Source organism: Hyperolius riggenbachi, chromosome 10 (genome assembly GCF_040937935.1).
Source record: "Hyperolius riggenbachi isolate aHypRig1 chromosome 10, aHypRig1.pri, whole genome shotgun sequence".
In the NCBI taxonomy this organism is placed as follows: Eukaryota; Metazoa; Chordata; class Amphibia; order Anura; family Hyperoliidae; genus Hyperolius; species Hyperolius riggenbachi.
The window spans coordinates 209,433,009-209,460,248 of NC_090655.1; the positions used below are offsets into that span (position 1 = coordinate 209,433,009).

Below are 27,240 nucleotides of genomic sequence, written 5' to 3' on the forward strand. Positions count from 1 at the left end.
TCCGGATCATGAACGAGTCGTTCATTTGATCCGGTTCTTTTTTGTGAGTCGAATCATTTGGATCATCACAATGAAAGATTCAGGGAAAGTCCTGTCCTGCTAGTCATTTCACCCAGTCTGCTTCCCTAGTAAAATGATTCAAAAGATTTGGTTCAAAGACCGGATCTTTTTGTGAGTCTTCTTTTTCTGTGTTAAAACTAAAGTACATCTTTCTTCACTCAGATTATTCTCTCACAGACTGCACCCATTCTAATAATCCTTCCTATCTCCTGCCGTTTTAGAAGGAAATTGCACCATTTTAAAATGACTGCCATAAATGGTACAATTTTTCAATTAGATAATGTAGTTCGATTATTCCGTTAGATCGAATATAAAGATTTTTCCAGCATGTCTGATCATTTTTCCCGAAAAAAACGGGATAATCGTTCGAATTTCTTGAAAATTATTTCCAACTTTCATTCAATTCGATCATTTAAATCGAATAAACGGGAAAATCAAACGTTTTTATTGTACCGTGTATGGCCACCATTAGACAGTTCTGCATGGTTTCTAGAAATTTTAAATTTCTCTCTCAGACACAACTGATAAATCTGCTCGTGTTTGTAACCAAACTGTAAGAAATTAGCTGAAGAAAATGGGATTCAGTTGCAGAAAATCTAAACCATCATTACCACTGAAACAGAAGAAAACAAGGTTACAGTGAGTTAAAGAGAAGCAGTCATGGCCTGCAGACGATTGGATGAAAGTGGTATCCAGTGATGGAAATTCCATAGTAATTGATTATATGGGGTTGCATGTCAGGTGAAGGACCAGAGCATACGGAAGTCATTACCTTTGCAGTAAACACAACTGAAATTTTACAAATTCTTCCCAATTCCTCAATCAAAATTAGGTTTGGTGAAGATGGAGTCATTTTTCACGATGATCATGCATCTCGCCACCAAAGAGCATTAAAACATTTCTCCAGAAAAGCAATATCAACTCAATGATATGACAAGTAAACAGTCCGGATCTGAATTCAAAGAAAAATTTATGGTGGAAATTGAAAAAATGTTGCATGACAAGGCTCCAATCGATTTCTGACCACCGAACAATGAGCGTTTAAACGTTTGTTCAAGCCAAGGCGTACCAGCTGAAGGACATGGTACGGATCTCAATTCATCAATCAAGTTGAAAATTTATGGTGGAGACTGAAAAAATAATACATGACAAGGCTCCATCCTGCAAAAATGATCTTTCAACTGCTATAGGAGAGTGCTGGAACCCGAATGATGAAGCGCATTGTTTTTGATTAGTAAAGTTCATGCTTCAAAGACTTCAAGCTGTCATAAAGGCCAAAGAAGAGTACTAATTGTGGTTTTTGCTTCTTGATTTCACAATTTTTTCCGCAACAGAGTGACGCCATAATTTTTCCTTTACTTGATCTGAAAAAAGATGTGCCATTAGTTACAAAAATGTCAGTTCATTTTTTTATTTTTGTTTTTAGGTATGCTTTGCAAAGCCAGAATGTTCATCTGAGGATAAAATAGCTTTGTGTTATATCTGTAATTAGATTTTTTTACTATTATAGTACAAAAATCTAATTACATCCTCTAAGAGAAGCTATATATTTTATATTTTTTTGCCAGGGGTTCTATATCCTTAGTAAAGGCCAGCTGGCTGTTTACCCCTCCCTCTTCCAGTCAGTTTCATGCATCTGTTTAGTCTGGGAATCAGGAGAGGGGCGTGGCTTTCCATTATAGCTGCTATAGAGGAAGTGGGTTGGTCTGACTGGGAGTGAGAAGTAGGTCTCTGAGGATGTATGAACTGGTGCAGAAGGTGTTTTTTTATATTTTATACAATTGTTCAGAGGTGTCAAAAAATTCTAAAACCATTTAGAAAGATGAGGTAATGATGAACTTACCTCCTACAAGAATTGCAAAATAAAGAAACTTTGAGTGAAAAATTACAACTTTAAAAAAAATTGCAATGCACTTTGCGGGACTAAGCCAGCTTCATCGGGTAAGTAAGAGTGAAATCTCAATTGAGCTTACAGAAGAACCCAGCAACTCAAACTGAGGCAGAGTTTCTTCATTTTGCAATTCTGAGTCTTTTTGAGGGAGGTAAGGCCACCAATGCCTCTTCTTTTTAAACGGTTTTAAATATTTTAATTCACTTTGGCACTGAACAACTGTATAGTGTTTCAATCCACACTGAGTGGAGGGTAATGTTTGGCCTATCCCTGCAGAGAGCAACTTTTAAAGGGACTCCGAGCACCTCTCATGGGCATGGCTTTAAGACAGACGACTTCCAACAAAGTCGTGCTATGACCCCTCTGGAGGAGCCTCTTGCAATGGCCATGCGTGTCACTTCCTCTTCCTGCTTCATTCAGTGATGCACTTCTCTAACAGAGAAGACAGGGGTGACCCAGAAGTTATAACATAGCCAAGATGGCAGCCGCGATTTTTAAATTGAAATCGAACGGAAACTATTTGGTGTAGAACGACGATTCAGGCATCAAATGAAAGAGGAGAGCACAAGCTACAAAAAGGTATGCATGTTTAAGTACTTTGCAGTACTGGTCGGAGTCTTAACGGCATATCCATGAGAGGTGCTCGGAGTCCCTTTAAAGTGGGGATGGGTTTGTTCTCCCACTTGCCTATGGTGTGGCACATTTTAGTGAGTATAATTCACTCCCTCAAATGAACATTATCAAATTCAACATACCACAGTATAAGGCTCTCAGTTTTCTCACATCTGAAGTACCACATATTACTGAGCTAACAAGAAATCCAGGACTAATGCCATAGACAGCACAGTACTACGATAATAAATACAACTAATAAATGGTTTGCCTTTTCAAATATTTTGCCTAGTTAGCCTTTAACCACTTAACATCTCAGTCGTTTTCAGCTTATGCATCCGAGCAATGTTCACCTCCCATTCATTAGCCTATAACTTTATCACTACTTATCACAATGAACTGATCTATATCTTGTTTTTTCCGCCACCAATTAGGCTTTCTTTGGGGGGTACATTTTGCTAAGAGCCACTTTACTGTAAATGCATTTTAACAGGAAGAATAAGAAAAAAAATGAAAAAATTCATTATTTGTCAGTTTTCGGCCATTATAGTTTTAAAATAATACATGCCTCCATAATTAAAACCCACGTATTGTTATTGCCCATTTGTCACGGTTATTTCACCATTTAAATTATGTCCCTATCACAATGTATCGCGACAATATTTTATTTGGAAATAAAAGAGCATTTTTTCCGTTTTGCATACATCACTATTTACAAGCTTATAAAAAAAAAATAGAGAGAAATATTTCATCTTTACATAGATATTTAAAAAGTTTAGACCCTTAGGTAAATATTTATGTTTTTTTTTTTTTATAGTAATGTTTTTTTTGTTTTTTTTTATTAAACATTTTATGTGGGCATTTTTGGGAGGGTGGGATATAAAAGTGTTTTATTTGGGGAAATATTGGTGTATTGTAATGTTTTTGGGAATTTACTTGTAGTTTTACTTTTTGGCCACAAGATGGCAATCTCAATTTTTTTTACATGACGTCACTCTAAGCGTACAATGTACGCTTAGAGGGACACAGCTTCAGAAAGAGCGAAGCTTCCGAGAGAAGCTGTCGCTTTTTCAGCGGGGGAGAGGAATCAATGATCAGGCTCCATAGCCCGATAAATTGATTCCGTGGCTACCGACTCCGCGGCCGGGAGTGCGCGTGCACGCGCGCGATCGGCCGCGGGAGCGCGCCTGTCCTCCTTGACGTTTTTATACGTCAAGGAGGACAAAGTGGTTAAAGAGAACCTGTAAGAAAAAAAAAGCCTCTGGATCCTAATGAGGCTTCCCCCTTTCTCCTTTGCAGCATGGATCTGCACTGGGACCCCTGGACAGCAGCAGACGGCAATATTTACCTTTGCGATCAAGTGCAGGCGCAATACCACTTCCCGTCTCGTGTCTATGTAGTAGAGTGGACCCAATCGGGCTTGGCTATTTCTGCCAGGAGCCTGAGGGGGAAGATGGTACTGCGCCTGTGCTGTATCCCAAACGGAAATACTGCCGCATGCTGTAGCACTTCTGCGCCTCCACTGACAAGCTTGTTGGTGGATTTTCAGGGGGAGCCAGCACTGGATTGGGGCTACACAGGAGGAAGCCTCATTAGGATCCAAATAGGCGTGTCCGTGAGAACCTTATGCCTTGAGCCTGGTCAGGTTAAAGTAGCTGGTGCACGTTCCTCCTGTGGGTCACCACTTAACACAACTTTCAAAGTATACAGATAAGGAGGAGGAACTCAATAGGCTTTTAAACTTGCATCTATCAAATCTCAGCAATACCAACCCTGCGCTGACATGTGAAGACCAGGGTTCTGGAACATAGGGGTTGCATCTGCGGTTACAAGCCGGGGGTCAAGGCCTGCGATACCCCTGTGGCCAGACAGTTTTTTGATCGTAGCCATGGGGTGTCACAACTTCGCTGGTTGGTAATGGACCTTGTTCCACCACTCAACTGAGGTGAAGATAGAGATAGGATTCTCCTACAAAAAGAAGCAAGGTGGATGAGGAAACTGGATACAATTACTCCCAAAGGGATAAATGACATGTTAAGTTTGAAATATTTTCTGTAATTGTCACTGATGTTTCTTTTCTCTTTTTCCTTCTTTTCCCTCAGATATTGAGCAATATACCATCGGTGATGGTTGGGGGTGTCGGATAGAGGGTGGTAAGAAGAGACCTGCTGGTCCTAAAAGCTTGTATGCAGTTGTTGATTTAATAGGTAATTACCATGGTAATAAGCATAAGCCACTTGTATATCAGGTTATCTATGGGTCATAGGATGTATGTGTAGTGCCTTTTTGAGTACCCCAAGGGACTAAATGAACTTTGGACTTGTTCTATGATGTCACTGGTCAGCTGACCACGAAGAGACTGGGTGTGGTGCACATACTAATATTTATTCAATGTTGTTCTCTTTATGCATCTACACCTGATGAAGGGAGTCGCCCCGAAACATGTTGTATAACTGCTGAGATTTGATAAACGCAAGTTAAATGCAAGTTTAAAAGACTATTGAATGCCTCCTTCTTATCCGAAGCCTCATTAGGATCCAGAGGCATCCCCCTCCCTAAGTGACCACACACGATACAATAAAATGATCCAATTTCAAAGCAATTCGATAAAAATGATGGAAAAAATGAAGATCGAGAGTGATGGATTTTACCAATCAATTTTTATGAAAATGTAATGGTGTAGGATAGTCAATTTCTTGATGACCCAAGCAGTTTTTTTTCTTTTCATAACTGTGTAAAATTTAACGTGTGTGATACATTGGTCAGATTTTTGAAATGTTACAATCAAGCAGAAAAACTGATTGTAATTCTTGAATTGAAAGGAAATAATAATTAAAAAAAAAAATAATGGTGTTTGGCCACCTTTAGACATTCTATAGATTGCCTAGGCAAAGTACGAAATACGAAGCATTTTGTAGTTTGCCTAAAATTAGTTTGGTATTCTATAGAATGCCTGGATTTCGTACTTTGCCTGTATACTGTAGATGTACATTGTAAGTTAATGAAAAAAGCCTGAGTTTCAAGCTGTGAAGAGGAGTCCGTTTTAACAAATCCGGAGTCCGTTTTAACAAACAAACAATTTTAATAAACAAGATAAACGTGTTACTTTATGAAAAGGTTAATTTCTTTTTTTTATTTAACTTAGGAGGGAAATCCAACACAACGTAATCAGTCCAACACTATGTATTGCAAGGATTTATGGTAAATAAAGGTTCAGCTTGCTTAGTTTATGAACGAGCATCTAAAATACAACCATTCCAAACTTTTCCTACCAGAACTGGCAGATGGGAGTGTGAAAGTGTGCTGCCAGACAATGGATTAGTAAAGGTGTTGGAAATGAGTAGCAATGTCTCCTGCTTTGTGCAGTTAATTACTCAAGCTGCAAAGTGGCCACTTCTAGACAGTCTGTACCCCAAATGAATACTGCTGAGATGGGGGGCACAAAAAGTTCAATTTGAGCAATCAGTTTTAGACATTCTTAACTGATTGCACGTAGAAATAGAAAGAATTAACAACCTAAAATTACAAAAACAAACTTGTGAAGTACCAAATGTATAAAGAAAGTTGAATTTCCATTTGAAGGGAAAGTACCCTTACTGTTAACACTTCCAGGCCTGTTACTAGCACAAGTCATGTACACGTTCTTATATAAATACCAACTTAACTAAAAAAAAAAAAAAAAAAAAACAAACAAAAAAAAAAAAGGACAAAATGTCAAGGAACTTAATTTTAGTCATTGGGTTCAATTAGTTCACAGAGCCGCTTCAAGTTACCATTTATTTGTTCTAGAGAAGCCTGTCGCTTGTCCTCCAAATCATTCCTGGTTTCCAGGGCAACTGCAATTCGCTCCATGAAGTTGGTGATGCCTGAAAGGTGGTCGTTCTGTTCCTCTGTAGCATTTACTAAATACGACACATCCTCATGGAGTTGTGTCATCTGTCGGCTTAGCATTTTCCGATGTAAAGTCTGAAGGCGGGTAAAACGATTTAAATGCCTCACATTTAATTCCCGAATAGATTCCTTCTTGGCCTTCGGCGGCATCTGTCTGCCATGCTGAACTGTATGAGACCTTGAAATGTGGTCCACAGATGATTTTTCAGACACATCTGGTTGAGCTGAAGACGTCTCATGAGGTGAAGATTCTGATCTGTCTTCTGGCCCTTCCTGTTCAGATGTTTCTGGCTCTAGCCCATAAGTAAACTCATTAAACTCAACTTGTGACTGATCCAAGTCTTCCTCTTCCTCCATGTGCTCCTGACTAGCTTCATTCTGGATGCTGTGCGACCTGGACTCGCCCTTTGTTGGGCCGTCAGACTCAAAATCTAAAAAATAGACACCTACATTCCATTAATGTAGCAACAGTTCTCATGCCTTACTCTATGGTATATACATGATTTGGCTTAGATGAGATTTGGATATTTATAGCAGTATGGATAACCATTGTATAGGCTGTCATTAACTTATAAGGTAAGAGGATACCTGTCATGAGTACATATTGTAGCAGCACTGCTTGTGTTGGGCGTTGGGTGGTGCCACTAGTAGTAAAATATAGGTAATGTACAGTAGTTTACTATTCACTACCCAGTACCCATTCTCACTTGAACCCTCCCTTCTAAGTGCCTAAACCAAACCTCCCAACTTAATTCCTAAACTCCCCTGTAAATGCCTAAACCAAACCTCCCACCTATTGCCTAACCTCCCCTGTAGATACCAAAACTGAACCCCCATCTAATGCCTAACCCCCCTGTAAGTGCCTAAATTGAACCTCCCCTTAACCCTTATCCCCCCTGTAAGTGTCTAAGCCAACCCCCCCCCCCCCCCCCCCACACACACACACACACACCTAATTCCTAACCCCTCCCGTAAGTGTCTAAACCAAACCTCCCACCAAATGCCTAAACCTAACCCCCCATAAGTGCCTAAATTGAATTCCCACCTAATGCCTAACTCTATCCTTTACCACTTAATGTCTAGACCACACCTTCGTAAACCCCGGCACCCAAACAACAGCTAGTTGTAGATGATCAGCAACAAGTACTGAACACCTATGTAGCAGCCAGTTGGCTTCTACCCACATTGAGATGCTGAATCACTTGGGAACCTGATTCCCGATAACACTGACATCTATTAGAAGCTGATTATTATTATTATGCCAATACAATGAGAGTGGTACACCGCTCTGTTGTCTCCTGGCTCTCGCATTTTCACACTCTTGTATGTTGATATAGACACGCTCATTCTGTATCATCCTGTACCCTCCCAGTAGAAGTGGTGGCTATGGGTAACAATGTTTCACTGCACACATTTTATCTATAGAGCCTCTGCATGTTGGTGGTTATGGGCATACATGACTGCTGGAGTTTATACTCATCTTTTACTGTTATGGTTGTTTGCATTTTAACTGTTATATTCATCTAGTTTCTGCTAGCCTTGATAAAGGGGCCCCAGTGACTCCGAAACAATCAATACATTTGTTTGCTTGACTTAATGACACCCACACTACAGTTTATAGCACCCCAGACACTGGCATTGTGCAGTAAGGTGTGCGGAAGTCTGTTGACTTTTTGGCTCTATGGAGACGGGAGACACATGAGCGGCTTCAAGCTGCAAGAACTTCCTTTGAAGTTCCCAGCAGGGAACATACATCTAAAACAGCAATTTAACAGGGTGGATCCCTACAGGGGAGGCCAGTGACATCCGGGAAGACCTGTGCAGATGCGACATTCTCGTCCAGGAATAATTGTTTCAGCCAAGTGAAATCTTAAGTTTACATAGTTTTTAGATGAAGTTATAAAATGTTATGTTTTAGTTTACTCTTCTTCTCCATTAAGATTAATTATTGTGTATTAAGTTATAAAACAAAGCAGAAATAATGACCCTTTGAACTTCCCTGCAGTAAAACCTTATTGCAAGCTGTCTCACTGTGTCTTGGCTGTATAAGGGCTTCAGAAAACAGGAGTGTATTCGACTCAAGTTCGTCAAATCGCTCAGAGAAGCTCTTTTGCATAGATAACAACTGAAGTTTCTGAACACTTCCTGTACATAAAAACAATGAGACTCTTTTCCTTGCTACTAATGTTCGATCTCTTAGCTGTACTACACATACAAATACATTATCGTATTTTAGTTATTTTTACTTCAGATTTAAAGTAAATCTAAGATGAAGGGAACTAAAGGATTTATACTTACCTGGGGCTTCCTCCAGCCCCCTGTAGTTTGTCAGCTCACTTAATGTCCTCTCAGGCCAATTCGCTGAGCTGCTGTGAAGTCCGCGATCCAGCTGGGTTGCGAGCCACTGCATATGCGCTGTTCCGGGCCGCATGCATCCTCCATCGCACAGTCTTAATGAACTGCGCATGCACAGAACACTCCCAGCAACAGGAGCACGATTTGGTGGTTTTGTGGTCAGGACTGCGCGTGTGCAGTAGTCCGCAACTGAGCTAAGTCATAGACTTTAACAGGGCTGACAGTGTCATAGCGGATGGGACTAGGAGAACATTGAGGAAGCTGACAGACTGCAGGGGCCTGAAGGAAGCCCCAGGTAAGTGAAAATCCTTTTGCCCCATTCCTCTCAGATACACTTTAAGTGACCTGTGACATGATGTGATAGATGTGTATGTACAGTGTCAAGCACCGTAATAACTATGCTATGTTCCTGAAAGAAACCATTCAGGTATGCAACTGACATTTTCTCTCCAGTCAGACTATAGGGTACCCCTCACTGATAAGGGATTACAGCCATAAAATGTTTTTCTAGCAGAGAACAGCTTCTGAGTGTAGGGAATAGATAAAAAGGGTCAACAATTTATAAATTTTAGCTCTCTGCGACATGGAAAGACTGTGTCAATGAGCAAAAACAGAACAATAAATCTACTTTTTTTTTTTTTTTTTTTAACATAACATAAAAGTGTGGGATATCTAAAAAGTCATTTTTAGGAGTAGGAGAATATATACGATTGTTTATCTCTTCATTTTTTTAAAAGTATAAAAACTGAAAATACATACCTGTGTCTACAACTGAAGTGGAAGCATGCTGTGCATCATAGAGCACAGGATACCCCCGTGAAGTATTATTTGCCAAATATGGTCTGAGTAGCTCTTCAGATTCCAATAGAAATAAAGGGACTTTACTTCTAGCACTATCCCCAGCAGACAACCTGTATAAATAATACGGTAATAATAAAAAAAACATGTAACAAGCAGTAGCTCACATAAATTCATGTACAAAGAGATGCAAGTGACACTTACACAGCTGCCTGATGTGCTGCAATTTTCTTTCGTATGTTGCCTTTGATGTCCTGGTAGCGTTTTTTACAATGCTGAACATCCCGGCGAGCTCCGCCCAATGCAGTGACAGCATTCGCTATAGATTTCCATATTCTGCTCTTAGTGGTGCTGTCAGTCTGGGAAGAGAGTCTGCCAAAAAGGCGATCAAAGTGAGGGAGTAAATTCTCAATAAGTACGATGTTTTCTGGCTCAGAGAAGCGGCGTGCCCTTATTCTTGCTCTTGTGGTCTGAGAGGGTGGATGGGTTTCTCCTGCAACAAAAATATATTCCCAGGTCAGTGTTGGTGAGAACACATTAGAATGAAATTCTGAACTTTCCCATTCACAGGGGGACATTTTTCAAGAGTGTCTGAGACACAATCTTGGTAGGTTTTTAGAAATCCATGCAGAACTGTCTCACACATCTTAAGAAATCACTAAATAGTGCAGATTCCTTCCTAATCACTTGAGGACCGCAGTGTTAAACCCCCCTAAGGAGCAGGCCATTTTTCACTGCAGTTTTAAGGCCAAGTGATTCCCCCCCCCCCCTTTCTCCCCACCAACAGAGCTTTCTGTTGATGGGGTCTGATCGCTCCCCCAATCAGGGGCGTAGCAATAGGGGTTGCAGAGATTGCGACTGCATCAGGGCCCTTGGGCCAGAAGGGCCCTCCCTCAACTGCAGTATTAGCTCTATATTGGTCCTGTGATCATAATGACTTCTATAGATACTTTGAATAGTGGTAATCATTAAAGTGATCCCCATCCCCTTCTTGCACCTCTGACACTGTAGTTGCCATTGGCAGGTTTTGGTGTGCCGTATCTATTGATACGTATAGAGTGTTTGGGGGGGCCCCAATGTAAGACTTGCATCGGGGGCCCACAGCTCCTTAGCTACGCCACTGCCCCCAATGTTTATTTTTTGTTGCCAAATATTTATTTTATTATTTTTCTGATAAAATTTGACCCTTTTTTGTTCATTTTTTTTTCAGGACCGCCCTCCCTCCCCCCTGCCAGCCAATCCCCGTGATCAGCTGTCATAGGCTTCAGCCTATGACAGCCGATCACCTCTGTCTGCCCCAGGGGAACAGCCGTGGATCGCAGCGCTAAGGACTTTACGCCGATCAGCGTAAGGTGGTCCTGGGGCTGGCACCGCGTGCACGCGCATCGGTGTGACGCAGTCGCCAAGAAGTTAAACTGTTAGGAATAGGAGGAGTTAGGAAGTTTTCTCAGACAGTGCAGTGTGGAGGGAAATTGCCATTGCTGAGGTTAGCAATACATCTGCTGTATTGCATCAATGCCTAGCACTGGAAAAGTTAAGCACAAAACAGCTTCACAGGACACCTGGCAGCTGGGGGGAGGAGCACTTTACAAATCATGTCGAGCCTGATCTGCTGCATTATCTGTAGAACTGCTATTAAGCACTTCTTAATCTGTGACAGTTTAGGGATGGATTTGCACTTTTCTTAACTGTAGTGCAGCTCTAGAAATCCAAGCTAAACTGACACTAATAAGTAGGATTTAAGAAGTTTTTTATTATCATGGAGAACAGTTCCCCTGCTGATTAGAACCGTTTAAGAAGAAAAAAATGTTGGTAATGCTTTGATAAATCTGGTTCACGGTTTCCTCTAGAGAGAATAATTAGGGATGCTTCCTTTTTCTTAACGAAATGCAAGTTGGCTGAGGCTGACTCGGTCATATGGAGTAAAAGAGGACCTAAACTCTTTCACAGGAAAGAAGGAAAACACAGAGAAACCCACCCTGTGTGTATTTAGAGATAACAGCCTGTCTAATTATCCCTTAAAGTGGACCTGAACTCTGGCACCGGACAGAAGGAAACCGTAGAGAAATGCACCCTGTATGTATTTAGAAAGTTTAGCCTTTCTAATTCTCCCTCATCTGTGACTAATCACCAGTGTAACTTGATCTCTCAGCTGTGTCAGCTGGCTGTCTTGGCAGAGCAGCTAATTTGCAAACACAGGATGTTAACCCTGTGTATGTCTGCTTCCATGAAAGCAGGAAGTAGACAACACAGATTTATTACAGAATTTTTATCAGTTGTAACAAAGAAGTGTTTTTTTTCTGTAAAGGTTTTTTTATGCTGTTGCTGATCTTTTAGAGAAGAGAGGAAGTTCTGAGTTCAAGTCCACTTAAATTCTCCTTTATCTGCTAGTAATGAGCCACTGTAATTTGAGCTGTCAGATCTGTCCCGTTCAAACAGGCTATATGTAAACACAAGGGGTTAACCATTTCAGTGCTCCCATGAAACCAGGAAGTAACCATTCTGCAAAATCTCAGTAGGAGTTCTGTGGGCTGTACAGAAATGTTTTTTCTGTAAAAGTTATTATGCTGTCACTTATCTTTTAGAGTAGAGTGGAAGTCTTGGGTTTAAGCTGGTGCTTTTAGGCTGTGATAGGCCTGGACTACACTTTGACTACTGAGAAGCCTAGGGCTAAGCGCTTGACCAGGACCTATAAGAAGCCTAGGCTGTGTTAAATGGGGCTGCAAGAGGCCCAAGGCTGACATGTGGCTCTAGTGCTACAAGAGACCTAAGGGAGACCTGTGGCTCTAGGGCTGCAAGCAAACTGCATGACACATAACACCTCCGCACTCATGTAGGAGTTTTGGAAAATTCTATTGCTAGTTGAAAACATTGCGTACAGTGTAAACTGGTGCAATAAATTACCTGCATAATAATTGCAAGATCAGGGTCACAACTAGACTGTACTAGGAGTCCGGGTCCTGTACATAATGCAGAGCGGCAGTGGAGCAAAGCGTTATGCATTACCTGCTCCTGTCAGCAATACAGGTCTTTCTTCACTTCCTCTTCAGTATGCAAGTGCCGTGTAGCCAGCCAATCACCATGCGGCTACAGTCCATTGTCCTATCACAGGGACAGAAACTACATGGTGATTGGCTGGCTGCATGGCACTTGCAAACTGAAGAGGAAGTGAAGAAATACCTCTATCGCCAATTGGAGAAGGTAATACATAACATTCCACTCTGCTGTCGACAACATACAAGGCCAGCTCTCCTCTAGCTCTCGCTCCCCTTTAGTTACCAGGCACAATATAATTGCAACACAACAAAAATATATTGCAATGGCACAAACACATCTAAGGGTTAGTGATGTGGTGCGCAAGATTCAGCCCAAAACGCTTTGCGATACCAGACGCTATGCGCAATTACAGCAGCAATGAAGCATATGTCTGTGTACTGCAGGCGATGTATTGCACTCGTAACACGCAATGCAACTTTTCAACATTGTTGCCTCCCTACTTTGCAGCATATGCAACACATTGCGCATGGTGTGCAAGTAGCCTTATCTGTTTGGCAATAAATGGGGCTTTAGAAAGGAAACTCATAACAGATTGCTTGGTCCACTTTACAGACGCAGAATAACATATAGAAAACAATTGTTGCAGCAGGAAGATACCCTTGAATTGGAGAATATGTGACCTTTTTTGCATTTAATGTAATATTTATTACTCACTTGTGATCATCTGTGGATGAATTTCCTCCACTTTAACCCTCACATAATCTTCTTCCTCCTCAGCTCTGAAGTCTCTGCGAATCCGCCTGTTGCCTCTGATGCCTCCGGAGTCTGTAAATAAAGATGAGAGTGATGCCTCTGTACAGAGATGCATGAGAAACATTCGACAATACATGTAGCTGCTCAAGTCATGGTTATGAATGATTATTCAACATTTTTATCAAGGCATATACACATCAGGGATTAGATATGTAGAATAAAGCTCCATGCACACGCTCAACAGCGGTCTTTTATGCTTTCACAACTTTTATTGTGAAAACCCCCCCAAAAAGTCTCTTGCTATTGTTCAAACAGCTGATAAGACTGATAAGAAGTCAATCCAACCGTTGGATTGACGTCTTATCAGTCTTATCTGTTTTACCAAAAATTGTACAAGAATTGCGCTCCACGGACAATAAATTTCAACAATGGGATCGCAGCAGATCAAGAGTCACCTTACTCCCAGACTTGAAACCAAAATACAAACGTAGCTGCGCCTCAAAATTTTTAATTTGTTTTATAGGGTTGTCCGTATCTGGATGGTATAAGGACTTTGAAGCGCAGCTACGTTTGTATTTTGGTTTCAAGTCTTAAAGAGAATCTGTATTGTTAAAATCGCACAAAAGTAAACATGCCAGTGCGTTAGGGGACATCTCCTATTACCCTCTGTCACAATTTCGCCGCTCCCCGCCGCATTAAAAGTGGTTAAAAACAGTTTTAAAAAGTTTGTTTATAAACAAACAAAATGGCCACCAAAACAGGAAGTAGGTTGATGTACAGCATGTCCACACATAGAAAATACATCCATACACAAGCAGGCTGTATACAGCCTTCCTTTTGAATCTCAAGAGATCATTTGTGTGTTTCTTTCCCCCCTGAGGGGGGAGTGCATAGCAGAACCACAACACTGAAGAACTTGGCAGCCTTCAAGACACAGGCTGACAAGTCTGACAAGGGAAAGACACATTGATTTATTACAGAGACTGTGATAGTACAAAGTGCTGCAGTAAGCCAGAACACATTAGAATAGCTTTTGGAACTTGTAGGATGATAAAAAACAGGATGCAATTTTTGTTACGGAGTCTCTTTAAGGTCCGTACACACGCCGGACTGGAGGCAACGACGGGTCCGTCGTCACCTCCCGCTGGGTGGGCGTTCCAACGTCAGTCCGGCGTGTGTACGCACTGTTGGCGGACTGATACGGCTGTTTCTGAGCGATCCGCCAGTCCGGCGTGTGTACGGACCTTTAGCCGTTTTAGGTGTTTCACAACAAAAGCATACATACCTACCAACTATCTGCCAAACTTATCTGTTAAGCCCCATTGACACATTCAACAGCAGCCTTTTATGCAGCACATTTGTCAAACTGATAAGTCAATCCAACAGTTGGACTGACTTCTTGTCAGTCTTATCAGCTGTTTGAACAAAAGCAAAATACTTTTTTTTAGTCGTTTCACAACAAAAGTTGTATGGGGCTTAACAGACAAGTTTGGTAGATAGTTGGTAGGTGTGTATAAACCTTAAAAGATCGCTGCTGAGCGTGTGTATGGGGCTTAACAGAAAACAACGGAATAAGAATGAATAATGAATAGTCATCACTGGACCACAACTAATCATATGGAGGGGATGTGTATGTGCTGTGTGTGCTTGGAATTGATCACAATCAGATCAGATTCAAAACAGGGAGTGAACAATGAGTCTGAACAATGAGTCTGATTCTCTTCTGAGTGTTTATCACTCACCAGTGGTAATCTCCATAGGAGTTTCCTCCTCCTTAATCCTGATAAGTCTTTTTTCCTCTTCCTCAAATTGCATTAGTCTCCGAGACCGTCTGGTTTCTCGAGAGTCTGTGAATAAAGAGAGTGACACTTGTGTGCTGTGGGTGCATGTGTATACACATGCGTGTGTGTATACACATGCATGTGTGTATTCACATGCGTGTGTGTACGTGTGTGAATCGGACGGCAGTGGACCAATAGACATGTACAATGGATCTATGCTTTCCTATAGGCCTTTTCACAAAAGGTATTCGTCCACTCATTATGAAATTCAATTAGAAGTAAAAAAGAAACCCCAGGGAAGTTAAACAGAACATTTTCCCCATCTCAAATACACTTTAAAGCTAATGGGAACTGTAAATAAAAAAAATCAGCCAGATACTTACCCGAGGAGATCCTATAGATCCTTTCCACTACTATCATGGTTCCCTCGTTTAAGCGGCAGCTCCCCCATTTATACCCCCTCCACAGGAGACTTCAGAAGTCTTCGGGAGTCCAAGTGCTCCTGAAGACAGACGGCTCTGTACTGCGCCTGCTTGAGAGAGAATGCCAGCGCAGTATGGAGCCGCTTGTCTTTGGGAGCACTCGGGCTCCCGAAGACCTCTGGAGTCTCTTTCGGCAGCAGAAAGCTGTATTTGATGGGATACTGCTGCCAGGGGAGCCAGCGCTGGAATGCAGGGACTGCGAGAGGAGCAGCAAGGCTCTATAGGACCCAGAACCGTCCCTCTCATTAGGTAAGTATCTTGCTGATTTCATTTTTCAGTTTCCATTCACTTTCACTGTGTGAAGTAGCACACTGTGTGGCTCTTTTGTGTATTTGCTGTGTATTCCCCACCTGTGATCTCTGGGGGAATTTCTTTACTCGGCTCCTCATGCTTCACATCGGTCTCTTCTGATTCCTGTTTCACCTCAGCTTTGGTAACAAGTTTTTCATCCTTGCAAATGTACAATTATACAAACATTACATTAAGCTTGTGTATGAGGAATGCAGAGCATTGATCAAATATCAAGTTCTGGTTACCTGATAATCCTGAGAGATCTTCTGATCTTCCTGTACAGGATCCCCAACATAAGCAGAACTTTTCAATCTCTTTGGTGGACTACTGTTACTTGGCTCATCTGTAGGAAAACAATGGTGTCATTATGGTTAAATAGTTCCAGGTCTCTGACTCTTACTGGTAATTTCTGGACCTCACTCTCGCCTACCCCAACCAAGAGCACAGATGGTGCCATTAGCTCTGCAACATATTTTCCCATCCACCCGTCTGTTGAATCAAGGAAATCCCCCCCCCCCCTTTCCTCAATGAGGCTGTGGCAAACCCTCTCTGCTGGTGGTGTAAGCAGTGGTGAGTGTGGCTGTGCTACTAGCACATTAGGCTTCTCTGTGCTATCGGGGCAACCTTCATGGAGCACAAAGAGAGGGAATGAGCTGTGCTGATGCTGCCTGCACTGTAACAACTGGAACATGAGGGGAGCAAAATGAGGACCAGCTAAGACATTGGGAGCTACATGGGAGTGTGACTTCCAGCATAGAGCAAGTGCTGCTGTAGCTCCCTGCTTCTAGATATCAGCACCCACTCTGTGAGAGGCGCTATATCTGGCTCTTGACCCGACTTTGCTCCCTCCAAAAATTGTTTGCCTGAGGAAGCGGGACTGTAACCCGTGAAACGCGTTGCACTTTTGGAGCTCATAATAAATGTTACTTTAAACTTGAAGTAACCTGCCCGTTGTCTGGCCATTTTTTCAGAAGGGAGGTGAGTCCACCCACTTCCCCCTTTTTAACAATTTTAACTAATTTTACTCTACTTGGCGCCTCTGTTGTTATACCACATAATTGTTGAGTCCCCCCTTGGTGGAGGGGTGTATCCCCATTTCCTTCTATCTACAGAGAGCGACTTCTTAACCCTGAGCGGGGTCAGGTTACAATTCTCCCCGCCTGCTTATCCAGTGGTTGCCTTGGAGGCGACCGGTCCTTGTGAGTATAATCATTGTGTGTGTTTGCATCAGGCATCACCTCATTAACATACTACACCATATCGGGCTCTCGGTTCTCCCCCTTTCTTTCAACCTTTTGGATCTCAAGGAACCCCTGCATTAATTTTACAGGAGGCATGGTCTTTAAAAGTATGTGTGGCTAATTTTTTACTACCACCTAGTACACTTCCACTCATACTGTCTCTTTATTCTAGTGCAATTTATTAATGTGCTCATTATTTTTCTGACCCCCAATTTAGTGCTTGTTTTTACAGTACCCCCTATTTTAATGTGCTCTATTATATCACACACACACACAATAAATGTGAAGGCACCCCTGCAGAGTGCCTGAAGGCCATGTCCCGTTTTCAACACAGCGTGCAACACATCTGTTCATTAAACAATGTCTGCTGATTGCCGAATCTTCTGGAACCCTAGCAACGGCCATGAGAAGCAACTAAACAAGCACTAAATGTTTTCATTTAATGTGTTTAACCTCCTTAGCGGTAACCCCGTGTGTGACACGGGGTAAGCCGCCGGAGGGTGCCGCTCAGGCCCTGCTGGGCCGATTTAAATAATTTTTTTTTTTGCTGGACACAGCTAGCACTTTGCTAGCTGCACCAGCACCCCGATCGCCGCCGCTGCGCGCCCGATCGCCGCTATTCGTTGCTTCTTTGAACGGGATTTCCTGATCGGAGATCGCCGAAGGCGATCGAAGCGGGCGGGGGGATGCCGCTGAGCAGCGGCTATCATGTAGCGAGCCCTGGGCTCGCTACATGATTTTAAAAATTTTTTTTTTAAAAAAACTGCTGCGCTGCCCCCTGGCGGAATGTTTCATACCGCCAAGGGGGTTAAAGGGAACCTAAACTGAGAAGGATGTGGATTTTTCCTTTTAAAATAATACTGATTGCCTGACTCTCATGCTGATCCTGTGTCTCTAATTGTGGGAATACACGGGTCGACCGGCGGCTCGATTAGCCGCTGGATCGACCCCCACCGCGAGTCTACTCGTTTCCGCAGCTGCGCAGATCGATTCCCGCTCGTCCCCGTGGGCGTTGTCAGGAATATATTGGGGTGCTTAGGATGTAAGGAACAGGAACATATTCTTTCATTTTTCTGCCTGTGTTCCATGTAGGTCTGCTAGAAGGGAGCTGTTGCCGTTGATTGCTTGGGGCAAGGAAGTGGGTATTGTCTTGACCATATGAGGTGCTTTGAGTTTCTGCTAATGGGATTATCTGCCTGGCTTTTTGAACTCAGGAGACGGCCCATTGTCTCAATACACAAAGCAAGCCTAGTCAGGAAAAGTCTAAAACATGTCAGCTTGTGGTGAAGAAACCCTATTTCACTGTGAGGAAATTAAATTATTGGTGGAGTTGAAAAGCCTCACTTAACAATCTCTTGATGTATAGACATTGTAACCTGGGGAAATTGGGCTAAGGAAGTCTTTTGTTGGGTGTGGGTACTATAGTGGATGTTGGATCTCTGAATATCCAATTATGACTGAGGATGTAATTAAATCTAGTCTCCCCCCGTCCACACAGGCTTACAGCCTCGAGGCGAATATTTCATTATAAAAATCAGGGGACAGCTACCTCAAATCAGTTCTCTTCTGACGGTAGCTGCGGCTGGTCTCCTGGCCCAAGCTAGTGGACTCCTGGTCTAACCAGAATTGTGTCCGTCCACAAAAGTCCAAGATTCTTCTATCTGGATTCCTGTATTTTGGTAAGCAAAATCGCTTTGTGTGTATCTTTGTAACCTCTTATCTTTGTAACTCTTAATTTTGTAATTTTTTTATTTTTTGTATATATTCTGTTCTGCATTGTTCTATTTTTTCCCTGGAATATTAAATTATTATTTAATAAGCTTGACTTCTGCGGTACTAAACTAACACTCATAGCCTAGAGGAGACTGCAGTGTAGCTGTGTATAAGTCCGTGCCTAATTGTATGCTTGAGCAACACTACCATATGAAATTGTAATTGCATTGTATGTGTGGGGGCGTTTGTCATACGTTGGCCTAAAGCGCGCAGCTGACCCAACGTACAAAACGCCAGTGCGAGTAGCTAACAGTATCGTTCGGAACGACTGTTAGTGGTTTTGCTGCACGACAGGGTAACTTGCTTTACAAGTCAGTGTCTGATTGTGCTGTGTTACTGTACAACTGTACTGTGTGTGTGGGTGTGTGGCGTTCTCGTATTTGGCCTAAGCGCAAAGCTGACAAAAATACGAAAACGCAGTTTGCGCCTGGAGCCCTCGACAGCTGAGGGGACGTGTCTAGCAACGCTAGTGGTGGCAGTGGGAAGTGTTTGAGGGGTCCCAGCCTTGTTTGTAGCTTAAATAAGGCTGTTCCCCGCTTGATCTGGTCAAACCCGCAGTCGGGAACCGTATACGCAGGCGTGCCGCGGGCCGGTTCCTGACAGGCGTTTCCTTATCAGTGGCTCGATTCCCCACTATTGTCCGCCCGCGGGGATCGAGCGCAGTATCGATGCGCCGCGTGATCGACCTGTCGGAAATGATCAATCGAGCCATCAGCGGCTCGATTGATAAGGTGGCATCGAGCCGTGTATGCCCAGCATAATGCCGGGAATACACCATACAATTTTCTGTTAGATTCTTCTGTTAGGAAGCATAATTAGATTATTTTCTGTAGAGACTGGTTATGATCTCTGGTGCATTGTCTTCTGGTTATCTCCTGTTGAGTAGAACAATGCCTAATTGCTATGCAGATAGATGGTTAGATAGATAATTTCCAACATGTTGGAAATTATCTATCTGGCAGGTAAATCTTAAGGGGCCCATACACTCAGCCGATTTTCTGGCCGACCGATCGATCCATCGATCGCAAATCGGTTGGCCAATCGATCGATCGATGGCCGATTTCGATGGATTTCCATCGAACTGGCAGGGTGGAAAATTTAGGTCGATCTGATGAGATTGCTTATCATTTTGCATTGGCCTTAATGGAAATCTGATGGCAAAAAAATGCCATCAGATCGAATTTCAATAGATTTCAAACTGAAATCTATTGGAATTCTATCCTGGTAAAAAATGTTCTAAAAACACATCAGATAGATCATCAGATGCATTTCTTATCTATCTGCTGCCAATCTGACGAGTGTATGGGCACCTTTATGCTGGGGATACACGGTACGTTTCTGTACCGTGTATCGACCAGCTGATCCGGCCAGCTGATAATATTCAGCTGGCCCGATCAAGCCGCTCGACCCCCGCCCGATCCCCGGGGGTGGAAAATGGCAGGGAATCGAGCGCTGATAGGAAAGCGCCGGCGGGGACAAGCGGTAATCGATCCGCGCGCGGACGCAGCTGGGGTCGATCCGCGGCTAATCGGTTGCCGGATCGACCCGTGTATTCCCAGCATTATGCTGCAGAAAATCTAACAGAAAATTGTATGGTGTATTCCCAGCATAATACTTTCAGCCACAGCCCCTGAACAAGCATGCAGATCAGGTGCTCTGACTGAAGTCAGACTAGATTAGCTGCATGCATGTTTCAGGTCTGTGATTCAGCCTCTACTGCAACTAAACAGATCAACCGGACTGCCAGGCAACTGGTATTGTTTAAAGCGAAACATCCATATCCCTCTCAGTTTACGTTCCCTTTAAGTGGATCCTCCATAGTATTCTATCCTTCACAAGAAATGAAAGTCTCTTCTTACCCAGTGATGTGAGAAGGGGATGATTCTCCATCATGATGTCCTGCACACACTTCCGGTGCCCTCCAATTACTCCCAACTCTTTTGTTTCCAAGCCTGAATTCAGAACGTAGGCTGACTTGTACAGAAATGTATCTATAAAATCATACACTTATTAGCATTTTGAATAAAATCTTTACTGTATAGAAAACCCTAAACAGATCTCAGTTCTGCATACATTTCATTAGAATAACACTCTAGGCAGAGATATAAATATACTGTCTGAATAAACTTCCAATCAGGATAGCTAAATGTTCCCCAAAAGCTAACATAGCTAACATAGTATTCTCTATAGAGCTGCCCTTCCTTGACTTTACTTTATGGTCCTGTTCAAATAGCGCAGGGTAAAGCAGGCACAGAGCTGTCCCAAAAAAATTACAACCTACTGTACAGCTCTGGAAGTCCTTGGTATTTGGTACAGGTGGCAAAGGGAACAGTGACCATGTATTATAAAACAATTTATGTGACAATAATGGCACTCTGAGACTCCTTCACTGGCTTTTAAAGAAAAATGGGAAGGGGATATAGTAGTGACTTTCAGTGATCAGCAGTGCAGAAAAATTTAATCTAGGAGCCAAGAGGCGGGCTGCAACATCTTTATGAGGTGGTACTTGATGCTCTCTAGGCTTCATGCAATGTTTCCTGGCACCTCACATCTGTGCTGGAGGTGTGGTTTGGAGACAGGCACACTGCTGGGCATACATGCAAATATGGCGCCAGGAGATTTGGGCGCAGGGTGAAACAAAAAAAGTCTCACCCTGCTCCTGCAAAAGTCCCAGAGGCGTTAATTACTATTGCCCCTCCAGGTCACCATGGACTCAGGAGAAAGATGTAATTCGGCTGCCAGCTACTGCTGGCTCAGTCTTTTGACTATGCGCAAAATTACTGTCTGACCGCTGCTAGAGCTGTAATTCACATTACAGCCTATGGAAGCATGGCTGCCCACCAGGTGATGGAAATCGTCAGACCCCCCCCCCCCCAGTGCAAGAAATGATCCAAGAAGTAGGCCTAGTGCACAACAAAAACCGCTAGCAGATCCGCAAAATGCTAGCAGATTTTGAAACGCTTTTTCTTATTTTTCTGCAGCGTTTCAGCTAGCGTTTTGCAGTTTTGTGTAGCGGTTTTGGTATAGTAGATTTCATGTGTTGTTACAGTAAAGCTGTTACTGAACAGCTACTGTAACAAAAAACGCCTGGCAAACCACTCTGACGTGCCGTTTTTCAGAGCGGTTTGCGTTTTTCCTATACTTAACATTGAGGCAGAAACGCATCCGCAATCCAAAATCTGCAGCAGCCCGGGAGTATGCGTTTCTGCAAAACGCCTCCCGCTCTGGTGTGCACCAGCCTATTGAAATACATTACCCTAGCAGATCCGCACCCGCAAGCGGATCGCAAACTGCAGCCGAACCGCTCTGGTGTGCACTAGGCCGTAGACAGGGTTCAAAAAATGAAGGATCTGACCTCAACTATCCGAAGCAGGCAGGAGCAATTCTGGGAGACATGGTTTGGCTGGTCTTAATTTAGAAATCCTCACAATATACCTCCCTTATGGCAGCATGGGGCCTTACTCTCTCCTTACGGGTGATTGGGTTATTGAGGTAGATTACCGATGATAACTCAGTCTCATCAGGTAGCTGCACGATGATTTAGCAGATCCCAGATCTGCAACCCAGTGGATTCAATTACCCCCTTGAAATGAATACTCTCTCTCCAGCTTGGAGATACAGAACCACACAACACTCAAATAGGTGGAAATGCTTCTGATTTATGTATTTGAAACAAGGTACTGTATTTTTTGGACTATAAGGCTCACTTTTTCTCCCCCAAAAGTAGGGGAAATAAAGTAATTGCGTCTTATAGTCCAAATGCAGGGACTTCTTCACTTGTGAACGCCTACCAATACGAACCTCCAACCTTCGCAATGTTGGGGACTCCCTGTACTGTGCTCATGCAGAGGAGGACACAGGGAGACAAACGGAGGACACAGGGGACACAAAGGGGCATAGAGGAGGACATAAGGAGGACACAAATGGGCATAGAGGAGGACACAAAGGGGCATAGAGGAGGAAAGAGGCAGACACAGAGACACAAGAGGTACAAAGGGGGCATAATCCACAAGATGCCCCTTCAACATGGATGCACCAGGTTTAGTATATTTTTTTTTCCTCTGGTTTTTGTCCTCTAAACCTAGGTGCGTCCCATAGTCAGGAGCGTGTTATAGGCTGAAAAATACGGTATATATAGACATCCAGTGAATGCAAGATTTTGCAGGCCAATCGGGTGCTTATACATTTCAGTGTATATGGCTACAGACCAATCATCTGCTTGTACAGGATGGCATACATGTTTGGCTAACTGACCCTAGTTTGTCATTATATTTACATACACATTAACACTGCTTTCTAGTTTTACACAATGGTGTACATTTTAGTATGTTTGGCTACCTGACTCGAGTTTGTCATTCCATTTACATACATGATAGCAAAGACCCATATAAACAATGCATTCTAGTTAACTTAAAGAGACTCCGTAACAAAAATTGCATCCTGTTTTTTATCATCCTACATGTTCTAAAAGCTATTCTAATGTGTTCTGGCTTACTGCAGCACGTTCTACTATGACAGTCTCTGTAATAAATCAATGTATCTTTCCCCTGTCAGACTTGTCGGCCTGTGTCTGGAAGGCTGCCAAGTTCTTCAGTGTTGTGGTTCTGCTATGAACTCACTCTTCCTGGCCCCTCTATGCACACTGCCTGTGTATTTAGATAAGAGAGAAGAGAGAAGCTGCTCTAATCAGCTGGATAAATCGTCCTCTGAGCTGGCTGGGCTTTCACATACTGAGGAATTACAAACAAGGGCAAAGCTGTTTGCAAGAAGAAAAGAGCAGCCTGAAACTTCAGTGCATGGGGGAAAGAAACACACAAATGATCTCTTGAGATTCAAAAGGAATGCTGTATACAGCCTGCTTATGTATGGATGTATTTTCTATGTGTGGACATACTGTACATCAACCTACTTCCTGTTTTGGTGGCCATTTTGTTTGTTTACAAACAAACTTTTTAAAAATGTTTTTAACCACTTTTAATGCGGCGAGGAGCGGCGAAATTGTGACAGAGGGTAATGAGAGATGTCCCCTAACGCACTGGTATGTTTACTTTTGAGCGATTTTAACAATACAGATTCTCTTTAAGTGGTCACAAGATGAATACATATCTCCTTTAACAGCTAGCAAACATTTAATAGACTTGATCAACAACACCGGGGGACTTTTCACAATGCACACTTGTGAAGAAATTCCTATCGTCACTGAAGGTAAAACATGTGTTCTTCAATTACATAACAGGTAATATAATTAATAGAAAAATACTGGTCCCTAATGAATCAATATAAAATAATTAGAAAAAGAAAAAAATAATTTCTAGCCCAACATGCACCATCAGAAAGAAGAGATTGGCAGTGCACAGATCTAGAATTGGACTAGAAAGCAGCAATGGTGAAATGGCAGGGCTGAAGAAGATAAGATTTTAGCTGTTAAGGCCTCATTCCCAATAAATGTGTTGCTCTGTGCATTTCAGTAACATGTATAGTGTGCAGTATGCAAGGAAATGAGAAGTGCACTGACAGCTACCACTTATGTGTTGTGCAGCAGTGCATCATGGTAATGCACTGCTGCGTGCATTCTTACCTGCAAAGCAGTGCTGTCCCATTCACTGTCATGAATGAGATCAGCACTGCAATGGACAGTAACATTGGTGCCGTGGGTTGATGCATAAAAGTATGGACATCTGCATTGTATTTTGGGATAATGTAAACATTGACAACCTCCAGCACCAGTGGCTATTGTTAGAACTAGACATGCATTGTAAACAATCAATGTTCAATGTGACTTTGAAGGAAACCTGGCACTAGATATACATTGTAGTAAACCAGAAGTTAGAAAAGTTTGAAAGGAATCATTGTTGGCTCTTTGTCTGGCTGTTGTTCCAATCCTCTATGTGTGAACACACCTTTGACTGATGCCACCCGTTGGGGATAGTGACGAGACAACGCACTCTGTTGCTATGCCGGAGGCAGATGGACAATGGAGCAGTGCATAGATGAAATTACACAATGAAGCTGCCCGTTGCCCAGCCAAGTTGATCCGCTAGACGGATCGCTTGCGGGTGGTGATCAGGGTCTACTGTACACATGCCTCCATAATGCAATGTACTTGCATTATTTAAGTCTACGTACAGTATGTCAGTCCCAGCATGCACTAAATAAGCTACTCTGTGCTTATACTGATAATAAAGTACCTGCAGCTTGTATTTACAAATAAAAAAAAAAAAAAAAAAAAACAAAGCCCAGTACAAAATGGGGATCTGTGCATTATCTAGGGGTTTGCTGTGATCCCAAATTACATATACCAATAATATACAATAAATATTATGTATTTATTCAAACAATTTGTAGCTACTGTTATATTAAAAACATCTATAGATCTATCTTATTCAGTGTCTGACAATTCTGATATAGTAAACTACTTGGCTAAGTCCCTTGGTGTTTACTATAAAAGGATTCCACTGTGTACATACACTGCATTTCAGTACAATTGATATTATCATGCGCAATAGTGCATCATTCTAATACTTGAAGCATGTTTTGCAGCCTCCTTGCCACTTCTTCAGAGGTTCAGCAGTGGGAACACAGTTTTATTAAGGGCTCGTTTCCACTGTAGCGGTGCGGAATCGCCTGGATTCCACCGCTGAAGAAATCGCATGCGGCTGCGTTTCCCCATGCGGATATACCCGCGATTTCGCATGCGATTTCGCATGGCAAGGAGCCATGCGGATTTAACCATGTCACTGCCTGTGTTAAGTTCCATTGGCTTTCATGCGAAATCGCATGCGAAATCGCTGGGAAATCCGCATGACAAAGCCGCATGCGATTTCCCTATTGAATACATTAGCGGCGATTCGCCCGCATTCCTGCCGCACGCGAATCTGCACGACCCTGTCGTGCAGATTTTCCCCGCACCGAAAAACGCCGCCGCCGCCGCACACGTGGAAACAGCCCCATCCACTAACATTAAGTATGCGAATTCGCATGCAGTGCCCGCATGCGGATTCGCTATAGTGGAAACGAGCCCTTATAGTCACAGCAACCTCCTGATCTCTGATGAAATAACCGAAAAATGTGCAGAGAACCATGTAGGATGTATTTATCGCTGTAAAAGACTGTTGGCACATCTTAGCCACCAATGTACACTGCATACAGTGGGTAAAATGTTTAGCGCTATACAGCTAGTAATTTGTAGAATTATACCCTGTGAATAGAAACTTGTTTGCAGAAATAAACACTTGTAGGAAAAAATTTAACATACACTTGAATTCCATGCAACATAATACTAGGTACACACAAGTCAATTTCCCATCCAATCAGTGGGAATTGGACGATTGTCTCTAACATGTTTGATTTGTTTCCGATCGTTAATGGGATCGGTTCTTGCACGTTTGATTTGTTTCCGATCATTAATTGGATCGATTCTTGCAAAGTTATCATCAGAAAATCGATCCCGTTATCGATAGGCGCAGTTTGGACATGTACACACGATACTTCGAATTACCCGTCGATTGTACGGAAAATTGAATGTGTACCTAGCATTGAACATGTAGGTTTTCTACAGCCAGGCACCCCTTAAAACTTCTTAACTACAGAAGCTACAAGCACTCCTAATCTCGTCTATAGCCATATTTATTTTCTGTAGTGGCTAATCAGTGATCAGAGATCTTTTAGAATGCCCCCCGTCACATCAATGCTCCCCCAGTGCAGCCCCCATATACAGATTAGAGGACTAGCAGAAAGATGATCATTTGTTGGGGTTCCCCATCCAGCCCACAGAGAGTGCTGCACCGCTTTCTATCATCCTAATTCTAATATCGTAATTAGCAGACATTAATACCTTGTCTCCACTCTCCAGCCCAACACCCGCATCAGGAAGTTTCTTGCATACTATTACAGCTCCTCCCGACTGCTATGTTGGGCTACAACAAAATGGCGACTATCGCTCCAACACCGAGGACCTGATAGAAAGTTATTTTGCATCATATATTGTATAGATTTTACATTCGCGCTCACTGCTAAAGGATCCATCTGCCTGCACATAAGATGTCAATTTAAGACATTCAATTAAGAAAATCATTCAATTCATTGCCGTGCTGTAGGCATCACTAGGGCATCCGGAAGTAGCCACGCAGCCATGAAACTCACGAACCGGAAATACAGGAACAAAAACAAAGGGATTGTTTCCTGTTTTGTATTTCAAATGAAATTGCTCCTTTAATTTCACTGTGTGATGATGTGATGTGATGACAAGACAGAGTTTTGCGAAAGAGAAGTATCTCTGTATAAAAATATGCAATTCAGAAGACCATAGTAATAAT

The 27,240-nt window shown here is 42.6% G+C and overlaps 1 protein-coding gene across 3 annotated transcripts; it reads right to left on the minus strand.

The window, feature by feature from the left end:
* Nucleotides 1-1,011: 1,011 nt before the first annotated feature.
* LOC137534356 (uncharacterized) lies at nucleotides 1,012-27,043 on the minus strand. 3 transcript variants are annotated; one of them, XM_068255826.1, is made up of 10 exons: nucleotides 26,760-27,043; nucleotides 20,785-20,916; nucleotides 16,157-16,254; nucleotides 15,971-16,070; nucleotides 15,100-15,204; nucleotides 13,319-13,429; nucleotides 9,812-10,100; nucleotides 9,569-9,720; nucleotides 6,337-6,885; nucleotides 1,012-1,424 (listed from the first exon to the last, which is right to left on the minus strand). In XM_068255826.1, exons 2-10 carry the CDS (start codon nucleotides 20,816-20,818, stop codon nucleotides 1,348-1,350), a joined length of 1,515 nt encoding a protein of 504 aa, XP_068111927.1. In that variant the 5' UTR covers nucleotides 20,819-20,916; nucleotides 26,760-27,043; the 3' UTR covers nucleotides 1,012-1,347. The 3 variants fall into 3 exon arrangements, with proteins under 3 accessions (XP_068111927.1, XP_068111926.1, XP_068111928.1); XM_068255825.1 differs by having other exon boundaries at nucleotides 6,337-6,900; XM_068255827.1 differs by lacking the exon at nucleotides 15,100-15,204 and having other exon boundaries at nucleotides 6,337-6,900.
* Nucleotides 27,044-27,240: the final 197 nt, after the last annotated feature.